The sequence below is a fragment of the Suncus etruscus genome, chromosome 1, assembly GCF_024139225.1.
Source record: "Suncus etruscus isolate mSunEtr1 chromosome 1, mSunEtr1.pri.cur, whole genome shotgun sequence".
NCBI lineage: Eukaryota > Metazoa > Chordata > Mammalia > Eulipotyphla > Soricidae > Suncus > Suncus etruscus.
In genome coordinates, this window is record NC_064848.1 from 143,517,303 (window position 1) to 143,531,801 (window position 14,499).

Sequence of the window (14,499 nt, forward strand, 5' to 3'; positions counted from 1 at the left end):
GATGGGCCAGCACTAAGTTGACAGGGAAGAAATGGAAACACCATGTCCTGTCCTGCACATATCATCCACCACATGAAACTGGGTCCCAGACTACAGGATGACTAGTTAGAAGGGGGCTAGGCTTTAGCAATGATATACACTTGGACTGGCCCCACCCTTGGGAATATACATCTAGAGCATTAAGATACTACCTGGCCAAAGCAAAAAAGAACCTGCCCGTTCCATATATCTCTTACTCTACAACTCAGTAGCTGGAGGGGTTGAGGCTCAGGCAGAGCTAGAGTGTGAGGCTGAGAAGAAAACAACTAGTTGAGCTCCTGGGAATCAAGTGTGGGTGAAGCCTGGAAAGACCAACTGATCTGGGCACAGTCACTAGATCTGATGTGGTATTAAAAAAAAAAAAAGACAAAGGGAAAGAGAGCATTGCTCTCTTTTCTGTGCGGGTCTAGAAAGCCATAGAGAGCAAAGCAGGACTTGTGCATAGAGAAAATAGAAAACCAGTGCTGGACATGGGAAAGCCTACTAGATACCAGTTCCCAGTGTCACCAAAGCTATGCTCATGATGAAATACTGGGAGAAGTCCTGCCCTGTGTCCAGGCATTTCAGTTCAAGTGGCAGATTGGTGGCTCCTACAGCGATGCTGGGGGTGATGGGAAAGGGCTATGGAGGAGCGGACAGGTGGCAAGAGATCTGGGAGGAGGCCAAGGAAGAAGAGTGATGGCTGTGAACAGCAAGAGAAGGTCTCCTCTTAGACAAGGGAGAGTGAGCTAGTAGCTCCGGGGACTTGGAACATGAAACCCAATCGCAGTACTAAAGAGCTGGGGAGGCAGAACAGAAAGAGCAAAGAGCTCTACAGGAGACAACTGATGCTATACCCACTGCAGGGCGGAGAAGCTTCCATTCTATTAGCAAAGGCCAGGGGGGCAGGGTCACTAGAGATGGGAGTAGCCAACTCTTGCTGAGGGTTCTTAGGTACCCCCATGGACTCCACGCTGCCAGAGCAACACTCAGGTCCAACCTCAACAGGTCTTTCTTCCCCACAGGCTCAGTTCTTTCTGTCCTTGCAAGGCTGGCTCTTAGCTGTCCCCAGGTTGTTCCACACCTCCGTGTACAGGAGGGTCCCAAGGAAGACGAAGCAAGTGCCCAGCCAGTGCCAGGGTGTGAAGGGGTTCTGGAAGTACAGGATAGAGAAGATGAGGCTCACAAATTTACGTAGTGTCACCACCAGGGTGACAGTCAGCGAGGTGCATTCTGTGGTGAGGATGAAGACACCCCGGATACACACGTACCTAGAAGTTAAGGAGGTTAAGGAAGGTCTTGCCTGGAAAGTTTGGGAAGTGGGGAGAGAAACATCCCACTGCTCATGGGTTACCAACCACAAGGCACAGAGATGGGAGGTTCTCCTCCCTGGGAGAACTTGCAGAATCCCAGCCCTGCCTTTCACCAAAGGCTCCCACTTAAAAACAACACCCTTTCATGCCAAAATTCTTGTTCTAACAACCTCCCATGTTGTGTGATGACTACTGTGTAAGCATTCACTCCCATGGTTACCTGATGTGGCCCCCACTGCACCCCACTCTCACTCCACACTTATCTCTGCAGACCAGATCTCCAAGGTGACTTCTGAGAATGAGACTTACCTCAATCTGTGTCATTATTCCAAACCTTAATGATTTTTGTAAAAATCCTAACTCCAGGGCCAAAAGAATATAGTGTGTAGGGCACTTGCCTTACTAAGCATGGCCAAAAGTGATCTCTGAGCAAGCCAGGAAAAAGCCCTGAGTACTGCTGGGTGTGGCTCCAAAACAAAACAAAAAAAGTTTGGGGCCAAGGCGGATATAGTACAGGGGTTACGATGCTTGCTTTGAATATAACCAACTAACCTGATTTGATGCTTGGCACCGGATATGGTCTCCTAAGTACCACCAGGGGTCACTACTGAGCAGAGTCAGGAATATCCCCTACATGCTGCTAAATTTGCCTCAACCCTTGCCCCTCTCAATAAATGAATAAATAAAAACAAGCAAAGGACTTAATGCTGATCAGAAGAAAAAAAATTATATTAAGTGTTAGTTCCTTTGAAATTTTTCAGGATTCTTGTGGCAACTTGTAAAACATACCCTCAAATACTTGAAAAACCCCAGGTAGAAACACAGGACATTCATGCAATGTGCCAATTCATAGTGATGTCTTGGCCTGGGTCCCTGAACCCAAAGTTTTTCCTCCAGGCTGCCCTGTGATACCGAGCCACTGTATTCCAAGCACCTCTTTGGACTCTGCCAAGTCCATGGGATGATCTGGGATCTCCAGGCAGAAAGAAAATTCAGGTGACTGCACTGTGAGAAGTAAAGTGCAAATGTTCCTAAGTTGTATGGTAGAGCAGCACAAAGGATACTGGGTGATGACGTTCATGAGGAGATAGAACCACATGATGGGTAGCGTCACGCCGACCACTGGGATCTGATACAGTTCTGCAAAGACCAAGAGAGAAGACACCATGTCATTTTTCATCCTTCGGAACAGAGGAACACAGACTGAACCAACTAGAGACACACCACCTCCCTAGCAGAGAGGCACGACCCATGTGCCATCCTGTGTCACTTCACCTGCCTCAAGAGCCATTTGATTTTTTTTTTTTTATTATTTTGGGTCACACCCGGCAGTGTTCAGGGGTTCCTCCCGGCTCTATGCTCAGAAATGGCTCCTGGCAGGCTCACAGGACCATATGGGATGCCAGGATTCGAACCACTGTCCTCCTGCATGCAAGGCAAACACCTTGCCTCCATATTATCTCTCTGGCCCCAGAGACATTTGATTCTTAAAATAAGATGATTTTAATAATAATAAAAAAAAAAAGTTCAGGGGCCAAAACGGTGGCACAGGGTGTAAGGATCTGCCTTGCATGTGCTAGCCTAAGACGAATCTCATGGCGTCCAATATGGTCTCCCCAAGCCAGGAGTGATTTCTGAGCGTGCATAGCCAGGAGAAACCCCTGAGCGTCACCGGGTGTGGCCCAAAAACCAAAAAAAAAAAAAAAAAAAGTTCTAATATTCACCTTAATAGGACCTCACTTTACCAAGAAAGAAGGAATGATATAGTCTCGGGACCAGAGAGATAGTAGAGTGGATAGGGTGCCTGGCTTGGACATGGCTGAGACCTGGGTTCAATCCCTGGCACCATCTATGTCCTCCAAGTCCTACGAGGAGTGACCCTTGAAGAGCCAGGAATAAGCCCTGAGCACTGTCAGATGTTGCCCAAAAACAAACAATAAAAACACAAACAAAACAAAATGATATGGCTTCAGCAGACAACACATGAGATGAGAAAGACAGCTGGGAACTGAACGCCGTTTATAAATCTTTAACGTTCGTAAGCAATCTAAGAATCCCAAATTCCCTATGACCAGAACTACTTCATACTTTATGAGGTCAGCAATTAAAATTTACAAATAACATCCTAATCTAGAGTGCATGTAGAGCAGACAGCCGTTCTGTAAGATAAAGTGGTGGTGGTGTTAATGATCAATTTCATAATACTGATAAAAGGGTCATAAAAGCATTGATACTTGTTTAAGAAGTAATCCCAGATAATCTAAAAAAGGGGGGGGGTGATACTTTCTTGCAGAACCTCTGAATTGTCTTTTATTTTTTTTACATAAAAATTACTTTTTTATTTTTATGGTTTTTGGGTCACACCCGGTGACACTCAGGAGTTACTCCTGGCTTTGCATTCAGAAATCGCTCCTGGCTTGGGGGACCATATGGGATGCCGGAGATTGAACCGTGGTTCATCCGTCCTAAGCAGTCTGTCTTAGGCTAGTGTGAGCAAGGCAGATGCCTTACTGCTTGTGCCACCACTCCAGCCCCCAAAATTACAAGTTTTATTTGGAGGTACTGAGGAAGAGGAGGGAGAAGATAAGAAAGAGAGACATGACAAGTTATACACTCATCATAAGAGAGAGTGTGAGCTTCTCCATAGGCAGAGTCGAAAGCATGGAAGTCCACATCTCAATAAGGAAGATAGAGAGGTAAACTGTGCTCAGGCACCACATACCAGGTAATGCATGTGCCTGAATTGCTTTTTTTTTATTATTATTATTATAAAGATGTAGTTATGCTAAAAATAAAACTGAAAGAGAAAAGGCAACTATGAAGTTATACCTATATAAGGATTATAACTATGTAAGAATATTTGTTATATCTATATCCTCTCTATATATATATATTAAATTAAATATAAATAATATCTATTTATATATAATATTCTTCATAATATATATAAATATGTAAGAATGTGTTATATTTATATACAATATATTACATATGTCCTATATATTTTATCTATATATTATTTACATATAATACATTAAATAAAATAATTATTTATATATAATATTGTTTATAATATATTATATATGTTACTATATATAAACACAGAGAGAGAAGCGATGTCTCTAAATGAAACTTAATGAGTTTTTGTTCAAGGCAATGGAGCTGTAACATTATCTTTTCACAAAGTCTTGCCTGTTTTACATAGGCTTATACAGTAAATGAGGAGAAATAAAATATCCAAGCTCAGGGAGCACATAGTGATCCTCAAAGGGTCAACATTTTGTACTGTTCAATTATGCCTTAGGAAATTCTACCAAAGTGAAGCTGAGGAACTGGTTAGTATATGTGATATATACATATGATTTTATGTCTATAAATATTATTCTCTGGACAAGTGGGAAATCTCAATAATCAGGTATCATAATGCCTTGATACACTTAACAAGTATACTGAAATGAAAAATGTTAATAAATGCCATTACTATCTAATAATTTCACAGAGCTACTAAAATTTGCAGAAGAGACGATCAGAATGATTTAAAATATTTAGAAGAAAAATTCAGCTCTTAGAAAAATCCAAGTTCGGGGCTAGAAAGATAGCATGGAGGTAAGGCATTTGCCTTCCATGCAGAAGGATGGTGTTTCGAATCCCGGCATCCCATGTGGTCCCCTGAGCCTGCCAGGAGTGATTTCTGAGCATAGAGCCAGGAGTAACCCGAGCGCTGCTGAGTGTGACCCAAAAACAACAACAACAAAAAAAATCAGGTTCATTTCAGATATTTAATTTCAATACAAGCAAAGGTAGTCTTCGTTTGTATATCTATTTTTGGGTTTGGGCTCAGGGGTTTCTCCTGGTGCCTGCACTGAGATTATTCCTGGCAGGGATTAGAGGACCATTTAGTACCAGGGATAGAATTTGGGTCAGCCACACGCAAAAAAAAAGTGTTCTGCTGTTGTACTATCTCTTCAGCTCTGAGGAAAGTATATTTAACATAGGAATGACTATGAAGAACTTGAAGGCAGACTCTATAAGGGTTCAATCCTCAGCACCGCATGTGGTTCCCAAGCACTACTGGGAAGGATTCCCTGAGCACAGAGCCACAGCTGGTTTTGGCTCAAAGGCAAAAATAAAAACTCACTGGCACCTTTAGAACTTTAAACTTTAGACTTTTGGTTGGTAGAGATGTTCAAAACCTTAAAAAATGTGGTGGCTATATCAGAAAAAAACTCAATTATTCAGAGTCTTATGAAGTTTTACTTATTTTTTTGTTTGTTTATTTTTGAGGGGGTGGCACAGGGTACGCCTAGCGGTGCTTGGTGGTACCAGGGATTGAGCTCAGGGAACACACTCTAGTCCTCTGAGTCATCTCCACAAACCCTTTCATACTATGCTTCATACACATGGGCAGAGGTTGTGAGTAGCACACATGGGTATGACAATAGTGCAAATTCAGAGAATGCTCACAACTTTACAACTCCTCCACATACAGGCAAACAAATATTTGCCAACAACATACTGTGGCTTAAAGTTACAACATTTTCAGTACAGAGCAACATCATGCCGTATCTTAGAAATGCATATTTGCGAGTCAGAGACAGGATAGTGGACAGGGCACTTGCCTTGCACATAGCCAGCCAGAGTTCTATACTCAGCATACCATATGGTCCCCTGCGCAATGCCAGGATTGATCCATGTGTGCAGAGCCAAGAGTAATTCTGAGCATTGCTGAATAATCCTCCCACCTCCAATTTTTTTTATATTTGTTCTAGTGTCATTCTTTTGCCTACATGAATATTTCAAAAGCCTATTAGGTTACATAAGTAACTTTCCCCCCCAAGTTAACTGGCAATTAATTCATAGGTCACTGATTAGAATCACTTGAAAAATAACTGCTAACTTAAGAAACTAGACAGCTGAACAAACTGCTTTCTCCTGCCAACCTCTTAACTAAGGTGTAACAAAGACACGAGACATGAGACCTGTCATTCATTTTGCAACCTCTCTTGCTCTCAGGCTGCTTGCCCAGGTGGGACTCATGAACAGAGGTGCCTTTCTGCAGAAAAAGAGGGATAAGTATAGAGAAGCTGGACTGAAGTTCAACTTCATTCTTCCAGTCTCCGCAGCAGCAAGGTTCACAGTGGCAAAACCTCCAACACACCACATTCAAATGCAAACGCAGCAATTCCAAGTGGAAATGGAATATTTGCAGACACTTTCCTACTGCACTTCAAATTACTAAGAAGTACCCATAAAAGGGTTTGTTGCTGCAACCACTGATATATGACATCTTCCATGGAAGGTGGATGAGGATGGTTTTGACAGCCTCTGTCTTAGAGGGCAATTTCTGGAAGGGTCTGAGATTATGATAATCAGATCATGAAACAGAACAGTGGTCAAGTGTAAAAACTGAGACTTTTGTCTCAGAAGCTGCAGGTCGTTCTGCTGGGTAACCCCACACTCACCAGACTTATTGAATAGAACTGCATGGTCATAAATATCAGAAGCCAAGAAGATGAAACCGGGAAGTGGAAGAGCATGCTATGGGAAGAAATAGTGCACATAAATTTAAATGCAAACACATCATCAAATCATTCGCTTTACAAAACTTGTTCGATAAGTGATATCAAGAAAAGCAAGTTAGATTCATTACGTTACATGTCTCGGACACTTACAACCAGTAGATAAAGATGGTATGACATCAGTCCAAACCACATGGATGAGGCTGTGTGCCCTCTCCTCCATAGGAACATTTAAATTCAGTCCTTCTGCCCCAAAGGATTTGCTATCATTTACTGATTTTTGAGATGGGTTATGTATATATCATAGATTTTAAAAATTACAAAGAACATGAAGATCAATTTCTGGGAGTTTAGAAAAATGAGAGGGGAAAGAGATTTGATAGACACTATGAAGCGGGAGGAAAGAAAAATAAAGACAAGCATTCCAAAAAGGTGGAAGAGGAAGCCAATAGGTATATGCAAAGAGGAACATGCTTGAGAGCAATGACCCATCATCACCACCACAATGATAAGGAATCAGAGCTAAGTTTTACTGAGCAGTTACAATGTGCCAAGTGCTGTTCTACAAGAAAGATGTGATTCAAACAGAAAGCTTCTTTATTTTGACAACCCCCCCACCCCCCACCCCCACCACCCCCCGGTCACAAGCTCCAGTTCCCATGAAATACTTCAAACCACTTGCGTGCATGTTCAGGACCAAAAGTTGGAAGGAGAGACTGTTTGGTGTTACTGAATATGGAAGCAATGCTATCGCCTTGGCTCAGAGGGCCTGTGCTCTGAGCATTTCAGTAACAAGAAATGGAAAGGAGAAAGGAAAGCTTGAGGAGGCAGCTCTACAGCAGCAGTCGGGAAAAAAAAATAGCACAACTAGACTCTTCATAAGAGGAATTGAGACCCCATTCCTCTTGCCACCCCCAACTCTCTCACCCAATTGCCTGCCTGCTTACCTTCCCCTGGGCTGACTGTTTCAATGTTTTTACAATATATGTCCTTTCCTAAGCTTCCATATCAGCTAAGAGCAGCAAAAGGGTGATGGCAGACAGGAATCTGCCAGGGGTGTTCCAGATCAGCTGACAGGCTCAGTCCACACTGACTCATCACTGTCCTTTTGTGTAGAGAACTGAAGCCCAGAAGGCAAATCTATAGCTTGTTAAGGCATATCAGTATATAAGTTACAAAGCAGTGAACCAGCTAAATATACTGATCCTGATTCTTCAAACTGCAGCATCATGGCAAGTAACATTTTAAAAACAAATCTGTCTGTCTGTCTGTCTGTCTGTCTGTCTGTCTATCTATCTATCTATCTATCTATCTATCTATCTATCTATCTATCTATCTATCTATCTATCTATCTCTTGAATTTATATAGTCACATATATATATTACAAGTCAATCACTGTTATCTTCTCTGGCTTCCAAAAATTACTCACATTATAAAACAAAGCTTCCTTTGAATGTTTCCCAAATTGTTTATATAGAGTTTCTTGGAAAATTCCCATCCTTGCTGACATCAGAAGAGCAAAAGTCAATGCACCAATACCTTAAAAAGACAAACAAACAAAAAGATCAGTCATGGGATGTCTGCATTTGCTCATTTCCAGATGTTTTATTAAAAATATCTACTGGTGGGGCCGGAGAGATAGCATGGAGGTAAGGCGTTTGCCTTTCATGCAGGAGGTCAACGGTTCGAATCCCGGCGTCCCATATGGTCCCCCGTGCCTGCCAGGAGCAATTTCTGAGCCTGGAGCCAGGAATAAACCCTGAGCACTGCCGGGTGTGACCCAAAAACCAAAAAAAAAAAATCTACTGGTTTATAAAAAAAAGGTATATAAAGATTATGAATTTTAGAACTTAAAACTATCTTATTATGTTAAATTGTTTTGTTATTTTATTATTTATTGTTATAAATATAAATATGTATTAAATATAAATATATTATTTATTATTATTTTAAATCATTTAAATCATTTATTCATAGTTAATAGAGGCTGGAGAGGCCCAGGTTCAATCCCCAGCATTCCATATGGTTCCTTAAGCCTACCAAGAGTGATCCTTTAGCACAGAGTCAGAAGAGAGCCTTGAGCATCACCAATTCTGTCATACCCCCAAGGGAAAAAAAATCCACAAAGCTAAGGTTATTTATAGTTGAGCTTCAAACATACAATGTTCCAGGATAAATGCGACCACAGTTGTCTATGGGCACCTAGAACATCACTTATCTGTTGTGTGGTGATTCCACAGCTGAGTTACTGAGCTACTGAGTTAAGGACTGCCATGAATGATAATGTGACTATGTCTTTTTGAATTAGTGCTTCTGTATCCTGTGGGAAGTTCTGAGTCATAAGGCAGTTCAATTCTTACTTTTCAGAGAAAGACTATTTCTGTAGGGGCTGAACCAGACAACATTCATCCATCAGCAGTGGGTGAGAAATCCTTTTCCACATTATCACCACCAAGAAAATTCATATATGTATGTATATAATATGTATTTTATATATTCCCCACAAAATAAATTTAAGATTTAGAAATGGTTCCTTGGAATTTTAAAGTCAACAGATGTGAAATACTCTTCTTTTGTGGCAATATCCACTCAACAGATAATGAAGAGATTAATGATCTTCTAAAGATTAATGATCCTCTAAGAACTATTTGAAGGATGTATAGGGTAATATGCATATCTATAATTTGTTTTGGGGTTATACTCAGTGATGTTAAGTGGTTATTTCCTGATTCTGCACTCAGGAAATACTCCTTGTCGTGAACTCCAGGTACCACTTGGGATGCAGGGGATTGAACCTGAGTCAGACACATGCAAGGAAAGCAAGAAAGCACCTTCTCTCCTGTACTATCTTTCTTTTTTTTTTTTTTTTTTTTTTTTTTGGTTTTTGGGCCACACCCTGTGAGGCTCAGGGGTTACTCCTGGCTATGCGCTCAGAAGTTGCTCCTGGCTTCTTGGGGGACCATATGGGACGCCGGGGGATCGAACCGCGGTCCGTCCTAGGCTAGCGCAGGCAAGGCAGGCACCTTACCTCCAGCGCCACCGCCCGGCCCCCTGTACTATCTTTCTAACCCTGTTCCCTTATTTTTCATAAGTGCCATTCTCATTGGTGTGAAAGGATCTCATTGTCGCCTTTATTCAGATTTCCCTAATAAAAGTGATAATGAGTACTTTTTCATATGTCTATTGCCCATCTGCCCGTCTTTTTCAGAGATGAGTCTGTTTATTTCCTCTCCTTATTTTTTGATAAGGTTTTAGAATTTGAGTGGTTAATCTGCAAGTACTTTATATATCTTGAATATCAACCCTTTATTTGCTATGCTGAATGCAAATACTTTTTTCCCATTCAGTTGGGTATCTTTTAGTTTTAGTCATTTCTTTTGCCATGCAGTAACTCTTTAATTTGAAATAGTCCAATAAAATAAAAATTTGAAAGAAATTAAAAGTAACCATATTCTTAAGCCTGCTCTTAACAGTTTGTCACTTCTGCCTCTAAGACTAATTATAACATTTTATATTTTTCTTTCTTCACAACCCTTTTTCTGGTCATTATGGAAAAATGTTATTAAAAATAGAATTTAATGACCACATGTTATTTAATTGAGTACAATAATAAAAGTCTCACAAATATGAGACTTTGCTTACTCCCAGTTACTTTATCATTAAAATCAACGCACAGCCTCGTAATAAACTCTTGAAACAAAATGTTGATTATTTTCTTAGGATAAATACTCATGGGTAGAATTGCTGAGTCAAGAAGGGTGAGATCATTTAAAAACTCAATATGTAACTTCTTTCACATTCAGGCTGGGTCAGTATATAGTAAGCAGTTATAAGAATATGGTTATCTTATTACATTTCCAGAAGCAATGAGAAGAACCATTTATTAGCCTACCAATCTAACAGACACAAAATACAAAAGGATTGCATCTTGGTTTTAATTAGCATTTCTTTGATTACAAAGCTACTGAGGTTGAACATAAAAAATGACATGACCTTTTTTAAAAATCTATAGGTAGCATGGTTTTTTTGTTTTTGTTTTTGTTTTTTTTGCAATTTTTAAAGAAATGAATCAAGTCTTTTTCTAACAAAGATTTCCAAGTTAAGAAGGGCAACTTAGGGGCCAGAGTGGAGGTACAAGCAGTAGGGCATTTGCCTTGCACTCACTAACCTAAGACAGATCTTGGTTCAATTCCCCAGTGTCACCAGGTGTGGCCCAAAAAGCAAAAAAAAAAGAAGGGCAACTTAAAGCCAAGGAGCAAGATTCTCCAGCTCTTTCTCTCCCAATCCACTACTCAGTTTCAATCTATTACTGCGTAGGGCCAAAAGTACTCAGACAGGGCTCCCTCCCTTTCATATACCAAGCAGTCAATACTTTCACAGAGCACTTTAACTGATGCCACAAACAATGGAAACATTTAAAATTTTACATTTTAAAATTTAACAAATTTTAAAATCTCCAAGAGATTTTAATGATTAATCAGCTTTGAGAGGATTGCCATGGGAAAAAGTAGTTCTCAAAGTGTAAATAAAACGAAATTTAAGGGGCTGCAGAGACAGTACTGGGGTTAAGGGACCTGCCTTGCATATAGCCAACCTGGTCTCAATCCTGGAACTGTATATAGTCCCTGAGCACCTCAGGAGTTGAGTGATCCCTGAGTACAGTCAGAAGTATACACGGAGCACCACAGTGTGTGACCACAATAGTGCCCCTTGCCCCACAAAATAAATCAAATAAATTTAAGATTTAGAAATGGGTTCCTTGAAAATTTAAAGGCAATAGCTGTGAAATACCCTTCTTTCGTGGCAATGTCCACTCAACAGATGAAGAAATTAATGATCTTCTAAGAACTATTTGAAGAGTGTGAAAGGTTAAGCAGACATAGCTTTTTGTTGCTATGCCAGTGGTAACCAAGACCTTGTTTCTGTAACACAGTACCATGAACATGGACATTTCAATACTTTGTTTCATTTACTGAACATGAAGGTTCCAAGACACCAGATCCCCAGTGCCTTTCTGTGTGGCATAATCTGTTTAGCTGTAGCTATGTGCCAAGAAACATGTCTCTCAGGAAAAAACTCAGCCAATAGATGTGCAAAAGCAATTAGGTTCAACTGTGATCATTGTACTTGCCTAGTAACCACCACGCAAATGCTTGGAATCCATCCTTTTCATTGGAGCTGGTCTGAGAAGTCTAAGAAATAAAGAAATTATTTGGTACAGAGCACAAAACTACATTTAAAAAAAAAGTTTTCTCATTCAAGGCAAAGGCTACCCATCTCCCATCTCCTGCCAGCCTTCTCCTTCAGGGATTTGAAATTTTCGTATTACAAAAGCACTAACATTTTTTTTCTTTATTAATTGCATGGTATCTAGGTACTTGTGACAAGTGTAAATATAAATAATTTGTGAACAGATTCTTACCACTTGCTTTGCTGACATAAAAGTGCAAATAAATATCCCCAGAGACACCAGGGCAATGGAGGTATATTTGAATATACTGTATCTGCAAAGATAAAAATAACCTTTAGGAAAGCAAGCATTCAGAGTGCCACAGGCAGTTGAGAATCACATATATCTGAGACTACAAATCACTAAATCATGAAAAGGTGGAGATGGAGGAGGTATCACTTCTAGAAGAGGTAGATATAAGTCTATGTTCATAAGAATCAGGAGGCTGACATTTTTTTAAGCTGTACTCTACTTGTCATTGGAAACTGCTTGTTTCCAGGAGCTGCTGCTGAACACACAGAATGTTTCATTAAAAATCAAAATCAAAGGACAGACCAGACATAACCTCCTGTTTTATTTTTCTTTTTTTGTTTGTTTGTTTGTTTGTTTTTGTGGTTTTTGGGTCACACCCGGCATGGCTCAGGGGATACTCCTGGCTCCATGCTCAGAAATTGTTCCTGGCAGGCACGGGGGACCATATGGGATGCCGGGATTCGAACTGATGACCTTCTGCATGAAAGGCAAACGCCTTACCTCCATGCTATCTCTCCGGCCCCCTGTTTTGTTTTCTGAGTTCAAATGAAAGCATATTTGAATGATAAATGCTAAAGATCTTTAGCATCTGATATTGTCCCTGTACTCTGGGGGCCACCTTGAGTGTGAAGACCACATCGGAGGAACCCAGGGTATGGACCACTGGCTGTGAGTAGGCAGATTTAATTCTGTGAAAGTAATTCAAACATCCATTTTCAGGGAGATGGGGAGAGTATATTTTAAGTCTCGGAATGACTTCGATGTTTTTAAATGTTGGCATCATTGGATAAAGGAAGAAACATTGAACTAATAGGATCATTAGCCATAATAATGGTGGCATTTCCCATTAACTAAAATAGTATCAGTCCTCTCAAGCTATTGGTGTGATAAAGCAAAAGGCCTCGGGTAAAAATGAAATTAAAACTTATAGGATGAACCATCTGAGGTTTTCTAGTCAAATGCCTTTTATTTCTGGTCACAGTATCCTAGAAATGGTCAACAGAAACTAAGAAGAAGAGCAAGGTATTTAGAAGGGTCAACAGCATTACGGTATTACGGCAGTGAAGAGGGGTAGATGGATATAAATGGATAGAAAAAGAGGGACCTCGAAGCCGAAGAAAGAATACAGCAGCCCAAATGGTCCCTAGGGCCTTGTGAGGAGTGATCCCTGAGAGCAGAGCCAAATAAAACAAAAAGAAACTAAAAAGCATAGAGAGGGCTCTATGAAAGACCAAGACAGAGAGATTTATAATACAGATAAAAAAAAAAACAAAAAACAATAGGGAGTGTGGGAGAAAACAGTACAGCAGATATGGTGCTTGCCTTACACATGGTCAATGTGTGGTTTGACTTCTGACAGTACATATGCCCCCCCCCCCAAACCCTACCAGGCATGATCCCTAAGCATGGAATCAGGGTAAGCCCTGAGCATCACCAGGTATGATAGTAAAACCAAAAATAAAATAAAACAAAATAAAGGATAAATATAAGGAAGAACATTATTATGGTAAATATAGGCTTAGGAGAACATACAAATACTGGGCAGGCTGCTAGCCCAAGTCATCAAAGGAACTAGTAAGTTGCTAATTCACCGCATTAGACATTAACTAACTTATGGGAATTTCTGTTAGCTGGGTGACAAACACCAAATATTTATAGAGATTAAAACAAACACAAAACAATAAATTAAAAATAAATAAAATAAATATTTCCTTTAAAAACCAGGGAAGGCCAGAGTGAAGCACAGTGGTAGGACATTTGCCCTGCATATGGCCAACCCGGGATGGACCCAGGTTCAATCCCCGCATCCCATATGGTCCCCCGAGTCTGCCAGGAGCAATTTCTGAGCACAGAGCCAGGAGTAACCCCTGAGCACTGCTGGTGTGGCCCCAAAACAATAAAATAAAAAGAAATAAAATAAATATTTCCTTTAAAATAAAAACCAGCATGATTAACCCAAAACGAGTTCTTGAAAGAAACTGTGATGAATGAATTGGTGTTTTCTCACTGTACCAGAATTCATACTTTTTAAAACACACACACACACACACACACACACACACACACACACACACACACACACACGCAATCTAAAGATTAAAAGGAGCACTGGTCTAAGGGAAATTCTATAGGTCCCACAGATCTCACTTCAGAATTAACAAAGGT

The 14,499-nt window shown here is 40.4% G+C and overlaps 1 protein-coding gene across 1 annotated transcript in view; it reads right to left on the reverse strand.

The window, feature by feature from the left end:
• Nucleotides 1–391: 391 nt before the first annotated feature.
• The window catches only part of SLC35B4 (solute carrier family 35 member B4), a 34,951-nt gene continuing 20,843 nt past the window's right edge, over nucleotides 392–14,499 (reverse strand). The window contains exons 5-10 of the mRNA XM_049775173.1: nucleotides 12,274–12,355; nucleotides 11,983–12,043; nucleotides 8,281–8,390; nucleotides 6,794–6,869; nucleotides 2,396–2,471; nucleotides 392–1,289 (exon numbers count right to left, since the gene is read on the reverse strand). Coding sequence (XP_049631130.1) covers nucleotides 1,046–1,289; nucleotides 2,396–2,471; nucleotides 6,794–6,869; nucleotides 8,281–8,390; nucleotides 11,983–12,043; nucleotides 12,274–12,355 — 649 coding nt within the window. The 3' untranslated portion in view covers nucleotides 392–1,045. The remainder of the gene's footprint in view (nucleotides 1,290–2,395; nucleotides 2,472–6,793; nucleotides 6,870–8,280; nucleotides 8,391–11,982; nucleotides 12,044–12,273; nucleotides 12,356–14,499) is intronic.